At 37.8% G+C, this 19,397-nt stretch overlaps 1 protein-coding gene across 1 annotated transcript in view; it reads left to right on the forward strand.

Annotated features, from left to right (window-relative positions):
* The window catches only part of LOC114460871 (protein kinase C-binding protein NELL1-like), a 376,823-nt gene that overhangs the window by 54,444 nt on the left and 302,982 nt on the right, over positions 1 to 19,397 (forward strand). The window contains exon 3 of the mRNA XM_028442750.1: positions 5,183 to 5,333. Coding sequence (XP_028298551.1) covers positions 5,183 to 5,333 — 151 coding nt within the window. The remainder of the gene's footprint in view (positions 1 to 5,182; positions 5,334 to 19,397) is intronic.

The raw sequence follows: 19,397 nt of genomic DNA on the forward strand, positions 1-19,397 counted from the left end.
ATTGTTGCTCCTTGTTTGAATCTCACTCAACAGCTGGTAGCGGATGGTGCAGCTGTTCGAATAAAAACCGTACGACTTACTCCAAAAATGTATTTAAAATGTCCCATTTTTACAGTTTGGTAGATCTGCAGTAATTTTAACAAAGATCAATGTATAAGTTTGTCATTTTAGAAAAATCGGCAAATGCTTTATTAGTTTATTTCATTTTTAAAAAGGTGTTACAATAAACTTACCGGTAATTGATATACTGAAAGCTGAAATGACATGCAAAACAAGACGGGAAATGAAGATTAATAAATAAATATTAGCACCCTCAGTTTATAATTATGTCAGAATCAAAAGTACTTTATTTATCCCAGAGTGGAGTTACTTATGTCACAGATGCTCGAGAAATATTACAAATGAAAAGAATAAACTCTAGACAAAAAAAGAAAACGTACATAATTAAGTAAGACTGTTAATTAAATACAAGTGCACACATTAAAGTAGAAAAAAATATGAATGATTGCTTAAAGCGTGTGAACTGAAACCGATATAAATGTCGTATCCATGTGTGTTTCTGTTGCTCGCAGTGCGCACAGGGGGGCAGACTTCACCTGCTCAGTAGCTGATACTCTTCTACAGAGCATTCAAATGCGCTTCTTTAATTCTAGTTTTCACACCGTCAAAAAACACATCTTTCTTTTGCTCCATCTCAGATATCTTGGAAAAGCTTATTATCTTGTTTGACTTCAGTGGGCGGGGCCTCCAAAAAAGGAGAGCGTAACATGTTTATGACGATCAAACTCAACCGCAGTATTTATCAACACCCGATCATTTGTACGCTGGGATTGGTCATATACGAATGATTAATGAATCACACGTTGGTCCTGTCGTACAACCAAACTTGAACTCAGATTTGCATCTGTTTTCATGCAGGGTTGATAAATGAGGGCCCATATTATGTCTGCTGAATGTGGAGCATCATTGTAGTGTGGTTGCTAAATGTGACTGCTGATTGGATGAAGAACTAGCAGTGGCGTGGCATGGCTCGCTACATAACTTGCAGTTGAAACACTTTGCAAACTTTTAAGCTGGCAGAAAGTGGTGCATCAAACTTTCTACATGACATTTGACATTTTCTTGCAAGTTGCAAACTAACAGAACGGTTGGTTAAAAAAAAAAAAAAAAGAAAAGTTGAGTTCAGTGCTTAACCAGCTTTGACACCACAGCATTGCTTCCTCATATCAGCTTGGACAGCTGTCCTCACGGACTTGACTGGCTGTTCCTTTCAACAACTGAACTTTTCAAAGGCTGCAGACGGTCTCTTGAAGCCCACCACCACTTAAAGAAGCCATCTGTAGGACTGAGCTCCACCTGGGGACGACCCACCAGGCACCCTGATTAAAGCAATGAGCTGTAAAATGGAGAGGGGTTGGCAGGGCAGAGATGGTTGAGGGGGGGGACAGCTGGCGGCTGCCTGCTACACTGAGCTTCATCTCGTCTGCTGGGAGACAAACCTTTACGCTCTACCTGTTCACCCTGTCATCGTAAATGGGTTTGTTTATGTCTAAGAGTCCATGACTGCTGCAGATTGTCAGGATGCACTGCTCCAATCAAAGCATCGATCCATTATGAGGAGAGAAGGTGTTGTGACGATTCTGTGTTTGTTTGATTTTTGTGTTTCTTGTTGTATGAGAAAACTGTAGCTTGGGTGATTTTATAATTGAGGTGATCATTCCAAATCTTTTATTTGGAATGTTTTCTGTTTAAGGCACAAGTCAAACTCAAGGCCCGAGGGCCAAATCCAGCCCTTTAGAGCAGTGATTTTCAATTGGGGGTATGTGTACCCCAAGGGGTATGCAATAGCACTGCAGGGGGTACTTAAGTGAGGGAGAGAGTGGAAAATTAACAAAGTGTCAGTCTTGGTCAAACCCCAGGCTTGAGATGAATGAAAATAATAAAAACTATAGAAATAAAACTATTCAGGTGCCACTAAATCAGTGTTTTTCAACCTTGGGGTCAGGACCCCATGTGGGGTCACCTAAAATTACATTTTAGAAATGTTTAATTAATTTTTTTTTTTTTTTAAATAATAACAATCTTAAACTGTATTTCTATACTTTCACTTTGTGAAATATAAATCCAGTTCAACTAAAATGCTGTAAAAAAAACAAAAAAAACATTTGAGCTCAAACATGATCAAAAACTATAGAAAAATAAATGTCTTTGGGGTCGCCAGAAATTCTTCATATTAAAATGGGGTCAGGATCTAAAAAAGATTGAGAACCACTGCACTGAATACTGTTTCTTTCCACTTATTTCCAAAATGAGATTCTTTAAAATGTGTTTTCACTTGTTCATTCCATCATTATGCTCTATAGTTGTTTTTAAATAGTTTTCTAAGCAAAATGTTGTAGTCAGACAAAGGGGGTACTTGAATGCAGGAGAAGCTTGGAGCTGTAGACAGGGCGGTGACTGTTGGGAGGGCGAGTGCTAGAGCAGAAGTCGCCCCAGGGATGTTTAAAAGCTCTGCGCTGACACAACCGCACATTCCTTTCAGGTGGAACGTCTGTCACGTACAGTTCAGACCGTGGCATTTCTTTGACCTCAAGTAATTAATCAGCATCCTCTGTGTCCTTCTGATTGTGTCAGCGCAGTGGACCAAGTAGTGATGGACAGCTACAATTTTTTTGTGGAATTTGTTGGTTTTAACTAGGGGTGTGCATTGCCATGGATCTCACAATATGATACATTATATCCCAATACTAAACAATACGATATACATTGTGATAAGTACAAAATGGTATGAAATACAATTTATTAAATTTTTTTTTAAACTTGCGAGAGCAAGTAAATGTTTACTATCGATAATTCAAGTACCAATATCAAACACAAGTGGTATGTTTGTCTAACTGTCAAATTGCAGTAACTTTTGCTTCTACAGCAGATCCTGATTCTGTTTAATTCTTAAATTTGTTTTTAAAAAAGTAACCACATACATTTATAAAAGTGCCCAGTATGTTTTATGAAAATAAAGTGCAAACGACTTCCAAGTTAAAATACATTGAGGAGTTTGGTAGTTTATGTACTAGGGCGACCGTAGCTCAGGTAGTAGAGGGTCGTCTTCTGATCGAGAGGTTGCGGGTTCCATCCCAGTACCTGACTATGTGTCGAAGTGTCCTTGGGCAAGACACTGAACCCTAAGTTGCTCCCAGTGGTCGACTAGCGCCTTGCATGGCAGTCCTGTCCCACTGGTGTGTGTGAATGTGAGAGTGATTGGGTGAATGAGCTGATATGTAAAGCGCATTGAGACTGCTTCAGTGTGGTGATATAGCGCTATATAAATCAAGTCCATTTACCATTTACTATGCACGTTAGCACAAATGTTTTTTTTTCAATAAAAAAACTTGATTAAATAAATACATTTTTTTTTGGAGCGAAACAATAATTGTGCAGCGAAATATCGTGATATCACAAAATTAATTTTTTTCTTATACTCTTACCTGGGGTTTCCACTGGATATGTCTCTGCTGCGCCACGGCGCTGATCTGGTTTAGCACCGCTGTCCGCCGTTCGTAATCCCCACCAGTTGCGTTTTGAGTGCGCCACAGTACACTCCGGTTGGACGACTGTGACGTCACGAGACAGAGCAGTTCTCACGATATTTATATAATCGCGTGAGAACGCAGTTAAAAGTACGTGTTATAAACACGACAATAAACAGGTCAATGTTCCTAACGAAGGAGAACGAGAAGGCTGGACTCTGGATTTGTCATTGCCACATTTTTTAGCAACAGCCAACAGAGAAGAGATGAAACTGCACCAGTAAAACATGAACTAAATCAAAGTTGCCGCAGTTTACAGTGCAGTTACAGTATGAGAAGAAACAATATAGTAAATGTGAGTTTGATTTTACACATTATGGCATTTTGGCGATGTAGTTACTTGAAATATAATCTGAAGTGTTTTATTTTGAAAAGTAAATTCACGGTTCACATCGATACTCTGAAAATTGAATCGCAGTACTTTTTTAAACAGCAGAGGGTGCTATATATTTATCCCTTCTCTTGTCCAGCAAGTGTAGACGGCGGGCAGAATCTGCTACTATCTTTCTGGCCGCCTTCTACTCCTAAACATGTTCATAAATGATTCCTTACCCCTTTAGCACCAAAAGAATATCTGTAAAAGTCACATTTTTCTATTAGCTCTGTCTACTAGCGCATAGCATCTCTTCTTCACTGCTAGAATAACTGCATGCCAACCGACCTCTGGGTTACCAGCGCCCTCTGATGGTCCAAACAAATATCTGACATAAATAAATGCAATGTTTTTTTGTTTTTTTAAGTCCAATTGTTAAGACACAAAATACATTTTCAGTTGCACTTTTAAAAAGAAAAAGAACTATTGTGCAGTTTTGCATTGTTTATTATAGAACCAGATTTTAAATTAATAGGTATCTTCATTTGTATTATTTCTTTATTTAATTCATTCAAGATTTATTTTTAGTTAAATTGCATTGTTTTGAATAGTTTATCAAGGGATTCTTTTGACAATGAAAAATAAAAGGAAAATAGTAGTTTTTCCCCCCAAAAAAATAAAGAAATATTTTTCAGGTATCATTTGTCTACAGTCCCGTTTTGTAAAATAAATCGTGAGACAATCGTATCGCGAACCTAGTATCGTGAATCAAATCGTATCGGGAGTTGAGTGAATCGTTACATCCCTAGAACTCAATGGACTAAAAGTACGATTTGCGTCATCAATGACGTAATTTCGACACGGCGGCATACAGACTGGAAAACTGTAAACTAGTCCCATTTTAAAAAGCTAATAAATCGAATATGGTGCAAAATAGTGTTTTGTTAGGCATAGATCTTCTAATAAGGACATTTCAAAGGTTTTAGGCCACATTTGTAAAACCAGTGGAGGATCCCTTTAAAAGGCTCATTTCTTTTTGATGTAACTCTTCGTAAATCAAAGCCATGATTCGCCCATTGGCATCAGCTGTTTTTAGACTGGACTGTCTGAACTGTTTGATTTGATACATTTTTAAGTAAAAAGGTGTTACTTTCTTGTGTCGCCGTGTGTGATTTCACTTAATAAGTTAATTTTAGCATCCACACAAGCAGGAGATTGACAGCACATCACCTGTGAAATAAGTTTACTCATGATTTCTATTCATTTTATTTTGTTCTCTCAGATGTTTGGAGAGCTGTTCATGCCCCACCACACATCACGGAGAAGGTGCTCCAGCTTTTCCGGAGTAAAGGAGAGTTTACCTTTTTGGCCTCCATCCAGCAGAAGTCCTCCACATCGGGAGTTATATTCTCCATCCACGAGTCAGAACACAGGTAATCCATCTGTAATCTGCTTCCTTTTATGTATTACAGAGTGCTTCCCTTTTTAAATTAAACCTTGATGCCCTTTCTCATTGTTTTCGTGGCTGGTAGAAGATGAACATTGATCGAGTAGAAAAGTGTACATAGAAGTACCAGAGAATGAAGGCCAGTCGTGAGGGGGAATAATGTGTTTCCAGTATCCAGATTACACCTTTCATTCTTTTAGAATACTGCATCTACATAGATTTATTATGGCCCTTAGACCTTGTGAGAGAACCACATTTATGACTTTTTCTTGTTTAAAATCATTTTTGATAATGTTTTCTGAGGTGTTTATAGAATCATATTGAACTGATAGCAAAACACTGACGGCTGCTGTGAAGCAACGTCTAAAAGACATTGAGTGGCTAGAACTGTGAATTGTTTTCAAAGGCCAAGCAGCATTGATTTTTCCTCCGGAACCCTGAAAGTAAAAGCCTTCAGCGGACTTTAGTTCTGCAAAACATGCATTCAAAGTTCATGTGTTGAAGCGTATGTGTTCAACAAGGGTGACGACATGCAGAGCGAGGATCATTCTTGATCTTTAAGAGGAAACGACCCTCCTGTTGGAACAAGAGAGAGAAAGACGATGATTGACAGTGTTGAATCATAGAAACAGGGATTGAACAGGCAAAGCCCTAAAAAGTGTAGCAGAACCAATTTCTTTTCTGCTGGTTTACTTTAATCCTTTAGCCAAGTTAGCGATTTAGAAATGCTTGTTATCTAGTTTAGTATTGAGCTTTCAATATGCACAAGAGTTCTAGACACAAATAACTTTTGGGAAAATAGCTTCAGAGCCAACCCCAGGAGCCTGTTTTTGTGCTTATCCAGCTGAACTTTGGTCAGCCTACATCTGGATCCTTCTGGTTCTGGCTAGCAGTTAGCGTTAGCCAATTTCTCCACTTTCTCAGTCGTTACCAAGTGCAAGCAGTGAAAATGAGTTTCCACTATTGCAAGGCTTTTGCTCTGACACTTGTTCTGAAGTGCTGAAATCTAAATCAGAGAAGAGTTTTTAAGATGAGCCGGTTACGGTGGATCAGGCTTGTTAACACACACCAATATACTGTAGCTTCAGGCCTCAGTAATAAACTCAATAACTAACATAACTACAATATCACTGCATTAGCTTAGCATTTGCTAGCATTAGCATTAACCTAGCATTACCATTATCATAGCATTAGCTAGCTTTAGGGCTGAAACTAACGACTATTTTAATAGTCGACTAGTTATCGATTCTTGAAACAATGAATCGACTAATCGGATGATAAATCGTACAATGATTTGTTGCGAGAATATTTTAAATTTGGCTTGGGGCAGGTAAGCTTTTTTTTTTAATTTTTTATTGTGTCAACGGTGAAATGCTAGTGATGGGTGATATAGACTAAAAATGTATCCCAATCATTTCTGGTTTTTATCACGATAAGGATAAAAATTACATTGAATATAAACAATAAATAAAACTATTCCCAACTTAAAGTGTAAACAGGTTGCTTACAAACACAAATTAAATTTAATAAATCATCACTAGAATCCGATTCAGTAAAAAAGCTACAAAAGCTGCTGACTCAAAGAGGTCAAGGGCTGATATGTATTTGTGCATGTGGGTCATTCTATTGGTGTTATTGTATGAAATTCATTTATTTCCTAATTTATAATGAAATTATTTTCTAAAAAAAACTAAATATGAAATTCAAAAATAACTGCGGCACCAGTTGACAAAGTTGTTGACAAAAGACTTGGAGGTAATTTTGACCCGTGGAACAAGGTTTTTAAGGGGCATTCTTGGCTAAATTGAGGGCGTAACGTGCATACAGTTCTGAGTACAGATATGTAGAAAGTGAGATGAGTCACTTCTCATGAAAAACAATTTTCAGCTCCGTCCACAGCTCGAAGAAGACGTGATGACGTAACCGACAATTGCCGATTATTACATTTGTCGGTGACTAATTCTGTTATCCGCTCACCAGGCGTTAAAGTCCTGAGCGTAACATACACGCGCAGAGTAATCAAGCAAAGAGCGGACGTGATGCCTAAACTGAGCCGGCAGAGGTAAATGGTGTGTAGTATGGTACAGATTTACGGTTTTAAAGCCTCTTCTTGTTGTGGTTCCAGGTCTTTTAAAACAGAGCAGCAGCTCCGAACGTCTCCTCCGTTGCGGGCGCCATGTTTGTTTGGACACCGTTTGGTGCAGGAGATATGACGTTCTTTCTGTGCGGCTCTGATTGGTTTAGTTTCTTTCGAACCGAGGAACTGAGTTGAAACGGCCACGTTACCACACCCATTTTCTGACGAAACGTAAGGAAGTAGGTGTGGCTTATCGCCAGGCTAGGAGACTGTGCCCCAAACAGACACAACTAACGGGTCCAATGCACACAGAGTGACCACACAAGCACCAGCGCAAAAAACACACAGTCTGGAGTCAGATCGCACTCACACTCCACTATTGTCATTAAACATCCCCTTCCATCCTCATATTCACCACTGCACATAACGTCACTCAGGACACCCATAACCAAACACAATCCACACACTGATGTCTTCAAAGCTAGAGCGTATGAGACACACAACTGAGGCTGAGACCGTAACAATGCTATGATTTTTCCCTTAAACTCTGAAGGACGGAGGTTATATTTTTGGTTGAACAAACAAGCAGCACTTTTAAGAACAAGTAGAATCTGGACAACAACGGCTTCAAAGGAGAAAGAAAGTGTGATTTAAAAAGTATTCCCTGTAGGCCTGGGAAATAAATCGAGAGTTATGATATATTTATATATCACCTATATCGATATGTTTTTATGTTATAGCTTATTTTGCATTACACTACTTGTTTTAGGAGTTTCTACTTCTGAGAACAACAGGAAAAACACAGTTAGATGGATTTCTGAGTGCGTCCTAACCCAGACGTTCCCCTAAACAAGCCACACTACAGAACTCACTCATGCGTGCTGTCCCTAATAGGTGAAAAAGCCAAAAGTGGCACATGTTGTGCAGCTGTTTGGTAATAAATGTGACTAAACCCAGAATTGTCTTTCTGGTAAGATAAAATATTGTGGTTTAAATCGTATATATTGCCATTTTGAGAAAAAATATAATTTTGGTCTTTATCGCCCAGACCTAATTTCCAGACAGCATCAGCTTTCTTATATACAACACAATGATAATAAACTGTCACACTTACATTTATTTAAAACTTATTCTACTGTCACTTATTACTGAACGTCTATGAGGCAACAACCTTTGTACAGTATATGCTTCATATTACATTCTCAACTTAAGACTCATAAAGGAGAATTATACACCACCATGTCTTTGTGGAATCATTATATATTACTCTCTTTTTTTTCTCTTACGTTACCTGCAGATCTGTCACATACTAGGCCGTTCTTTCAGCAGCGTGCGTGGCTGAATAGGACACGTTAAAGGTCCCTCTCCTCTCCTATAGGCACATATGTGTGAAGTAATATATTCAGCTCAAATGAGTGCTTGGGATGAAGCAAATATTACATTAAAAGCTACTTAAGAGCACTTCAGTACTCCCGCTTGCCAAATGTATTGAATGTGAGTGTGAGGAAAGCAGCTGGTGGGTCTCATTGAGAGATTTCACTCTAACACCTTTAACTGAATATGTGCTCACTGGTTTCAGTCCTGAGGGTTTTGGAATGATGGGATTTTTATTTAAACATTAAAATGATTGATTACTGCCTACATGCCTGATATACTTGATTTTAAAATCTTTTTATGTTGAGGCAAATACATTTTATTGTCAGTATTGTGAGTTCAGGTATTAGTTTGATTTACATATATATATATATATATTTATATATAATCAAACTGGTTTTATATATATAAAGCTGTCTTTGCGAACACACACTGGCGAAACATACACACAGTACATTGTTTCTTTCATGAGAAATGGATATGGATTATAACAAGTATCTGCAAAGATGACAAATTCATCTGTATCAGAACGGAGTCTTCGAGCCCAATTTGAAGTCGTGCTTGTTGTAAATGAATAAAACAGTATTTAGATAACATTCAAAGTCAGATTTAGTTCACTTTAATCTTATCTAATACAAATAAAACCACATCGTGTTGAAATAAGGCACGTACGCTGTTTGATTTAATTGTACAAGCATTGTTTGATTTTTTTGAAAAATAATGTTACAAATTTTTACAACTAAATTTCAGACATAATATTTTGACACTTTTTATTTTTTCATTCATTAGCCTTTATTTAGTCAGGAGAACCACATTGAGATTAATAATCTCTTTTACATGTGTGTCCTGGTAACAGTACATAATAAAACCAGTTGACAGTGTCAAAATAAAACTAACATGGTCTTAAATAAATAGCACAAAAGACAAGTACATGAAAAATAATTTAAAAAACAGTACAGTCACAGAGTAAGAGCTTATGAAGGATAAAACAATAAAAGCCAGCAAATAGTTACAAATAAATTAGTTAAAACAAAAACATGGTGAAGTTTTTGTTACAAGGTTCTGTAAAAGGGTTCTAAACTGATGAACATGGAGCAGAATACATGAATGCTTTTTCGTCCAGTTCAGTACGGACGGTCTTTAGTTAGTTTTTGTTTGATTTTTCACAAATATCTCCTAAATAAAACTATCTTGTCAAGCATCAGCAGCATCAGCAGCAGCATCAGCAGCAGCATTAGCAGCAGCCCCATCCCCATGCTATTAATGTGTGTGACATTGTGCCACACTGAGTGTAATTACAGCAGCGCATCGACTGGTTCGGTGCCTAAAGATATGTTCTCAACCTCTGGGTCTTCCCTGAAAGCCGTCCTGAGTCGTCTGCTGATGTCCATGCGTCCCCACTGGCCTCTCGTTCTGCTCGTCAGAATCCAATCGTGTTCTGTTTCTGTCTCATCTTCACTTCTTCATCTCTCACTCAAGCCTGCCTTTCTTCTCCCACTTACTCTGTAGAATCTGCTTTCTCCATATAATGCCCCCCTCCCCACCACCACCCCCACCCCCACCTCTCCTTCCAGCTCTCATCTGCCACTCTCCTCGTTCTCTTTCAATGCTTGCATTTCACTGAACCTTGTGCAGAAGCAGCAAAGCCTTTTTTTAATCCTGTGCCCAGTGCAGGGGAACAGCGAGGAAGGTTTATTGCATCTCCAGCAGAGTGAGGAGAACAAAAGGAGCTTTTTTCTGCATTGACAGCAGAAATCACTGCTCCCACTAATGATCTTATTGTCAGGAAATGGCTGCAGCTCAGAATGGACTTATTAACCCACAGACCCCTCAGTGCTTTTCTCACCTGAGCGATGTTCCAGATCACCTGTTGATCTGCTGGTCCTGTGCCCACCCTTTGTCACCCTTTAGGTCAGTTTGGCTTCAGTAGATCCTTCCTTTGATGGACGGAGACACGAGGGACCTTTGTGAATACCAGGGTTCTCAACAGGAATTGTTCACAGCATAGGGGGATCACGTGGTGCGTGAGCGAGCGCCACTGATGTGGAACAGTTTGAAATGTACTGTATAACATTCTGAGGGCCAAAATGAATGAAGGAAAGCTAAAGTTGGGTTTTTTTTCATTGTTCCAGTCTTACTTTACTGATTTGTTGAATTGGTAAAGGGTCATGATGAATGTAGTTATAGACGGGGTTCCCACGGTCAAGACATTCCTGGAAAAGTTGTGGAATTCGAAAAAGCGATATTCTAGTCTTGAAAAGTCATGGAATAATTTTACTGGTTTGGAAATATAGCCCATAGCAAGTCCCTTAACCCCAACACATTGTGTAGTACATCGCTTTTAATAAATGTCTGCAAATTGAAATTGCAATCTTATATTCTTATAATTAAACATTAGTTGTTGTTTAATGTTACGTTCAGTAACTGATGTGTTATTTAAAAAAAAATATTACAAAATAGGTGTCAAAGGCATTCACCCTATTATATGATAAGTGATTAACACAATTTGCATTCGCTGTGCCACATTTACAGTATACTAACCATAGCACACTGTCAGAGACCTGTTACACTGGAAACGCCCGCTCATTTTCAAGCTCTAATGGTTTTGAATAGATTTTAGCGGTTCAAAACTAAGTGATGGAAATTTGGTAATATGTTTTGGAAAAGTTTTGAAAAGTCATTGTGGTAAAAAGTGTGGGAACCATGTATCGAGTTACTCATGCTTGGTGTACGTCCTCCAATAATAAATACTCAGACACTGTATAGACAAGAAATGGCAGATTATTCAAAAGACTTATTCAAAGACGCGCATTTCAAATTTAAATGAGGTATTACGTGGGACCCTCAGTAATATCGGAACACACGCGCGGAGGACGCGCGCACACACGTGCGGAGGAAGCACACAGTAGAGCTTTAATCAAGCCGAAAAAAGAAGACACCGCCCAAACCCGTTAGACCAAAATGAAGCCGATGTCTCTTTAAGGCTGAACCCTTTTCAACCCGTATTCACATCCGTGCATGCGCATGTAGAATGATTTGTTGTGAGTTATAAACATGACGAGCAGATTTATGTGGAGGATGCACACAGGCAGCATCGGAGGCAGCTAAGTGGCTGCAGGGGTCCTCTGGATCCTCAGGTAAAGACGAGCATCCGAGCAAATCGCCTGTATTAAATAGATGGTGCGGCTGATGTATGTGTTTCTCTATTATGCAGATTAAAAAGAGAGTTTAAACAACCCGTGCACGCCTGGCAGTCTATTTTGTGTCCAAGTGTGCAACAATTATTACGATGATACCGATTAAAAAAAGGAAAAAACAACAGAAAATCACCCCAGGTTGGTGAAAACGGCGCGTAGGGGGCGCCATCGCTCCGTAGGGTAGAAAAATTACAATGTTGGCGCCTCTACGCTCAACAGCACTGGCAAGAACCCTGAATACCGTAGTATTCGGTTCATAGATACAGTTACCCAGTAATCTGCAAAATTATTTATTTGTATATACTCCAGGTGAAATATTGTGATTTTTTTTTTTTTTTTTTTTTTTTAAATAACTATTTTTTTATTTAGAAAGACAAATTGCTATCACAAACCTTATTCACTGTAGTAATCACTTGAAATCATAGAAAAGGATGGATATAGTTACATTCAAACAATACTGTCCATACAGCCTTTGTGTTTTTTTTAATTATTATTATTTATTTTTTTTCCACATATCGTACAATATTACAGTTGAAAACAATGAGAAACAGAACATAACTGGGGAGCGCACCCACTCATACCAACAGATGAACTCATACAAAACGGCAGTGGTTTAGCAAAAGCAAAAGTTAAATCAAATTAAATATTTTTTATTACTGCAAAAACAAATGAGCATCAGAATCTCTTTGGCCTCATTGAATAAAAACCCACTAAGTCTGTAATGCAACACAAACACATTTTATTTATTTTTCACACTTTAATTCAGATAGTCATTCAACTTAATTGATTATGTTTTAATATACATTGAGTGTTATTAACCTTGTGCTTGAATTAATTTTCCATATAATGTAGATATAGAAATGTAATCTGAACTCTTAATAAAGAATACGTTATGTCAAGAAAAATTAAATGCATAGTGAAAAGTAACCGTTCTCACAATAACTTTCTGTATATTTAGGTCAAATTTAAATAAATGTGTTATACATAAAGACGTTTCATGTTCTCAAGTGTGCATGGATTTATTTCTGGCAAATCTGTTGTTGAAGGATACTTACGTTGGATGAATGGATGACCGGATGGGGTCACATCCATCCATGCTCAAATATTTAAAAATATGTGGCTATATTTACTGGGCAGCGTTTCTTGCCATTTTCTTGTTTACTGGATGCCAACAATGAAGATTATCAAGTGGTCAGAGGAAATGAAATGACTCACACAGCAGCTGTAGCTCCTCTCCAGCAGAATGAAAAGCACGCCTAGCATTAACGTGCTCAATGTTGCTAAGAAACCTTTGATGCTTTAGTTTAACAGTAGAATGGTTCTGATGAACTGCTGCCGCTGTGATTGCAAACATCTATTGTGCTAATTGATATTTTCCGACAGAATAGATACATTCACACTTCATCTCAGTCACATTTTAAGCACTTTAAATTATATTTTATCATCTCTCTCCTGTTCAGCAGTGGCTGAGATGCTTTATGTAGATCTGAGTGACTCATCTATCCTGTTATTATCCTCCACCACAAATGTGGAAGTGGGATATAGGTTTGAGATCCGTCCGTCCGAGTTATAGGGGACAGCTTTTCTCAGAAACTGTTTAAGATACGATAACCAAATTTGGTGTGTGGCTTCAGGGTATCAATACCTTGATGGAGTTCGAAAATGAGAAGCGTGCAATTTTTTTTCCGGAGTTATTGCCCTTGTTCCATTTTTCTTTACTCTGTTCGAGGTATCATCAAAGGGGACAGCTTTTCTTGTAATTCGTTTAAGATAGGATAACCAAATTCGATGTGTGGCTTTAGGGTATTATTACCTTGATGGAGTCCGGAAAAAATAAATGCGCGCGTCTCATTTTCGGAGTTATTGCCTTTGTTCTGTTATTTTTACTCTGTTCGACGTATCTTCAAAGGGGACAGCTTTTCTTAGAAATCGTTTGAGATAGTTAAAGTTTATATTCTGATGTGATCATATTTTTTTATGTATACATCTAAGTTCTTAGATTTAGGACATTTAGGAAAAGGTTGTGAGTTATGGCAACCAAACTGGCGAGGGATGTTAATGACCGTCTTCTTGTTTTGGTTACGTCTAGGTCTAGACTCTAGGGTAATGTGGGTGGGTTTTGTGTTTATTTCCCTTTTATATGTTTTAGTTGTAGAGATTGCACATCAAATTCTTCTTTAGAGTAGGTTATCAGATCAAATATTTTTTTTTTAAATGAACATTGAAAAAGTATTAAGCAAGTCTATGTTTACAATCAAACATTGTTGATGAACCGTAGGCTCAACTTTTGATAAATCAGAAATCTGTGTGGATCGTCTGTGTAGGACAATACGATTCACGATTTGCATGTCTCGATACGATACATCCCGATATATATCCTGATGCTACATAAGTCATAATGTATCACGATATCAGTATTGACAAATTTCACCTTTACAAGTACAAAATGGTATGAAATAAAATGTATTTTTATTATTTAAGTTATTTAAATTTTGCAAGAATAATTAAATGGTAACTAACTGTAATTCAAGTACCAATATCAAAAACAAGTGGTATGTTCATCAAACTGTCATATTACATTTTTCATTTTTTATATATCCTGATATATTGCCGAATGGGTTTTTTTCTGAAACCTGTATCACTTATGGTTGATTTATTGCAATTTTTCACAATGTTTCACTTTAGAGGTCTTGCTGTAGCGCCACTTTTCTGTTTTTTTGGCCTGTTTTTGCAGCTTAGGCAATCTGACATGGAACTGAAAGATTTTGTCATTGTTTGCGCACAGGAAAGTATGATTTCTTTGGAAGGAGGAGGATAATAGGTTCTCAGCAGCTTAGACTGTCTGACCTGTTTTTTATGGCTACTTTAAGCACATGGGCTACGTTGTTTATCCCCATCACAGTCACTTTTCTTCACATTAATATTTAGCAGTGCTGGTATAGTTGTTATTTTTGCTTTAGTTCCATTTACATATTATTCATCTCATGTCTCTGGTGCAAAGTGAATATTTAAGCTGTAAAACATTATCACTCTTCGTCACTAAAACAAAAAAGAGCAGAAGTGGTTTGTTTCCTGCTATTACCGTCGTGCTGAACACGCTTCACACTGTGAAAACAAAAATGGATTATTTTTTTTTCCCCGTGCATATCACGTCCCATTGATTCGTATTTGCTACATCAAACGGCGCTCTGCGGTAAAAAGCTACAGCCATTCGCCATCGCCTTCCAGTGAGGTGAGACGTCTGTTTAATTTAAATCCTCCCGTGAAGGATGAACTTCCTGCAACATTTGGGACACAATGCCTCCCTCCCACTATTCCCCTCATATTTTTAGAGCTTAGGGAGCAAAGGAAGTTGTTTGTTCCTGCTGTAGAATGTAGTTGGCCTCCTTCTCCTTAGGTTTCATGGACATGCTCCAGAGTGCTGCTGACCCTCCCTATCGAGCAGATAATTGGCTGTCAGCTGCCCTCCATAAAATAGCAGCGTGACATTGGAGGTGAAGAAAAAGGACGGGGTGATGTAGAGCCACGCCGGCACTCCCCAAGGCAACATTTCATTTCCAAAACTTTTTCTCTTACACATGAGGCAAGCTGCATTTTGATGAAGACCCCTTGTCACGTCAACGGTTTCTTTGCTGAAACTGTCACAATACATCACGCTCGTCTGTCGCTTTCCACCGCGTTTTCAGGGGACCCTCCACAGAGCCGCATGTTTATCACTTAGCAGTTAGAGCCACACCCTTAGACTCGCTCTCTGGGCAGTTGTATATGATATGCATTTAGAACGCAGCAGCGCAGCCTCACAGCAAGAAGGCCTGAAAAGAAAAGACGTTTTTCAGTTATGGTAAATGGACTTGATTTATATAGCGCTTTATTACCACACTGAAGCAGTCTCAAAGCGCTTTACATATCAGCTCATTCACCCACTCACTCACATTCACACACCAGTGGGACAGGACTGCCATGCAAGGCGCTAGTCAACCACTGGGAGCAACTTAGGGTTCAGTGTCTTGCCCAAGGACACTTCAACACATAGCCAGGTACTGGGATCGAACCCCCAACCTCTCGATCAGAAGACGACCCTCTACCACCTGAGCCACGGTCGCCCAGTTGACAGATCTGCTGACCTATTGTGGTCATTTACCACATCCTGGACATAATGAAGGTGTCTAAACTCTGCAAACACAAACATCAAAGGTTCATTAAAGAAATGGACCCTTTTGTTTTTGTGCGAGGAGGCAGTTCATGTGGTCAATGAAGATAAAAACAGGCTTAATCTAAATCATTTTACTCTGTTTACTGTGGTTCACTGATGGCTGAGAACAGTGAGTTACATTAGATCAGTGTCTCTCAAATTGGGGCACTACAGGGGGCACTTGAGAGACGGAGAGAGCAAAATTAACAAATGAAAGCATTAAATTATAATGTTTATTTTTAGTTAAAAATTATAAACACACTGAATATTACCAGCAGCTCCCGAAACAACAACAAAAACACAGAATTAGAGAAAAATATCCTGAATAATAAAAAGAACAAATGACAACAAAATACTGATAATGACACCAGAAACACACACACTAAGAGAGAAATATACTTACTATTACCAGCAACACGCAAAACGACAACAATGACACATTAAATGAGAGAAAAAAATACACGAGATCACTGCAAAATACACAAAAACAACATACAAAACGACATAAACAGTCAAACAACAACAAAACACACAAAATGATGATAGAAATGATCTTGATTAGTACATGAACTGAAAATACATGGTCCGTCTTGGTCCCACATCAGGTGTGAGATGACTGTAAATGATTTAAACAATACAAATAAATCTATTCAGGAGGCACTAAATACTGTTTAATTCTACTTAGTTACAAAATTAGATTATTTCAAATGTTTTTTATCACTCATTCATTCATCATAATGATCTATAGTATAGTCTTCACACAATTCTGAGCAAAAGGAAGTAGTCACATAAGGGGGTTTGAGAACCACTGCATTAAAATTCGTTTTTTTTTTTCAAGAAATATTTCAGTTTTTAAAGAAAATAATTGTTTTTCATGCGAGTAAACAAAATAAATACTAATAAATAGAAAAAACTACTAATTAAACAAAAATGTATGTCAAAAATAAAGTAAGATACAATTAAAAGGTAGATATAAGTTTTACTGACGAGGATTATTCTGACTGCTCCTTTTTAATTATTTATGTCTTATAAAGATGTATGAGAGCAGCATTAATGTCACCCAATTTCCTCTCAGGGATCAATGGTTTACTGAATCTGATCAGGTTTAATCATGAAGTTTATATATGAGATGTTCGAATGTAACATTCTAATAACGTTGCTTCAACCACAGACTTTTATTTTGTAAACTGGAAGTTCCCACTGAAACGGTTGTACTTGAGGTAGCTTGCTGACTGAATGAAACACTGAGCAGGGGAAGATGATTAAAGCTGATCACGTTCTCACGGAGCACCGCTGTGGTACACGAAAAACGGACGGCGCTCTACAGGCACAGCAAAGTTAAACGGGCACTGGTGGCTCTGTATTTAGGAGTCAGTGATGATTTGCGTTGTTTTCAGATGGTGTTTGTGGTGGTTTAGGTGGAGTTTAATGCAGCCATGACCGGAGGGGGGAGGGTGGTGCACCTAATAAGCGGTTTTCTCTAAAAGCAGCAACTGTATCAATGCTAATTAAAACTGATGTATAAAACGTAGAAATGATAGAAACACCATTCAAACTCACTGCAGGCCTTGGAGCTTTACGGCACATAGTGTATTTATGCAGGATATGTATTCTCAAAGCACACAATATCAACGTGCACATTATGTTAGAAGTCGTCATTCTCAGTATTTTGCATGTTTCCTGAATCACAAATATCAACATTACCTGCAGCTGATAAAACACACAAAATCCCATGTTTTCCATGAATTTATTGAATTCCCATCAATGAAGAATAGGGAGGAATCAAGATTATACTGTAGCTTCTCTTTGTATGAGAGGATTTAGGAGTGATAAAGAACAGTGAGATATTTGTTTCATCTGTCAGACAGCGATGACATTCTTATTGTCAAAGTAAGAAGAAAGAGCTCTATTAACATGAGTAAAAAAAAATTATAAAATAAAATGAAATAAAGAGCAAGATTTTTTTTAAAAAAAGTAACACTAACTTATATCTGATGAACCACAAACATTATGCTACCTGCATGGGCCTGATGTCCACATTCTATGTATTAGTATCTCTCCCTCTAAAATAAACCGTAAATACAAATTAGAGACTTTGTAATTAATCTAAATTAATTGCCTAACTTTATTTGACTGGGGAAGCAACGTTTTTTTAATGGATTTTGATATATTACAGAATCAATGAGCTTAGTTATTTTCATCACTGAGTTCTAACATAATGTGCAATATGAATAAAGAAATAATGATTGCATTGTTCACAAAGCACACACTTAAATTTAAGTAAACTATATTCAGACTTTTTTGGATTATTTGTAAACTTTTTAAAACAAATGTGTTTTTGCGTATATTAAAATTAAAGTAAAATTAAGTACAGAACATTCCAGAGAAGTGGAAACTGAACAGTGTAAAATAGTTGGAATATCTGTGGTATGAAATAAAAAGCAACTGATGGAGATGATTAATTTAGTTTGAAATGGTCTTTCTACATAGCACTTCTAGCCCCGCCCACATCCTCTACCACAGAGAGTGGTCGACTGTCCACTACAATCATTTATCACTGACTTTATTCATTTGTTACTCATGGATTTATTAATTTTGGCTCTGAACCCTGTCTGAGTGTCAGTGTGGATTGGAGACACTGTCTGCTCCACTAGGACTGCTAGCTGCTACATCTTTAGCATTGAGGTGCTAGCTGCTACATGTTTAGCATTGAGGTGTTAGCTGCTACATGTTTAGCAATAAGGTGTTAGCTGCTACACATTTAGCATTTATGTGCTAGCTGCTCCATCTTTAGCATTGAGATGCTACCTGCTACATGTTAAGGTGCTAGCGGAGGCTAGAAGATCTCATCAGCAAACTTTACACAACTGGGTTTTTGTTTTCCATCCCGTATTTTTATAAAGTAAAATTAACGCCCACAAAGAACAGCAACGACTTCTCAGGTTCTCATGTCTCTTGTGTTATAGTCTGTGCATCAGTATAATGGGTATACCAGGAACTAGTGCAATGTGAGAAGGTCCGCATTGTTTGGAGAGCAAACAAAATAATAAAAAATAACCATTGTTTTTTTTTAGTGCGTTATGTTTATGTAATTGCCTAATTGCATTTAATGTGTTAAAGTCCCAGCCCTAGTATGTACAGCATTTGCTGACACTCTGTTCAGTTTTTACTTTCACCTAGGGTCTATTGAGTGCAGGATAAGCACCAGCA

The sequence above is a fragment of the Gouania willdenowi genome, chromosome 3 (genome assembly GCF_900634775.1).
Source record: "Gouania willdenowi chromosome 3, fGouWil2.1, whole genome shotgun sequence".
Classification (NCBI taxonomy): Eukaryota; Metazoa; Chordata; class Actinopteri; order Blenniiformes; family Gobiesocidae; genus Gouania; species Gouania willdenowi.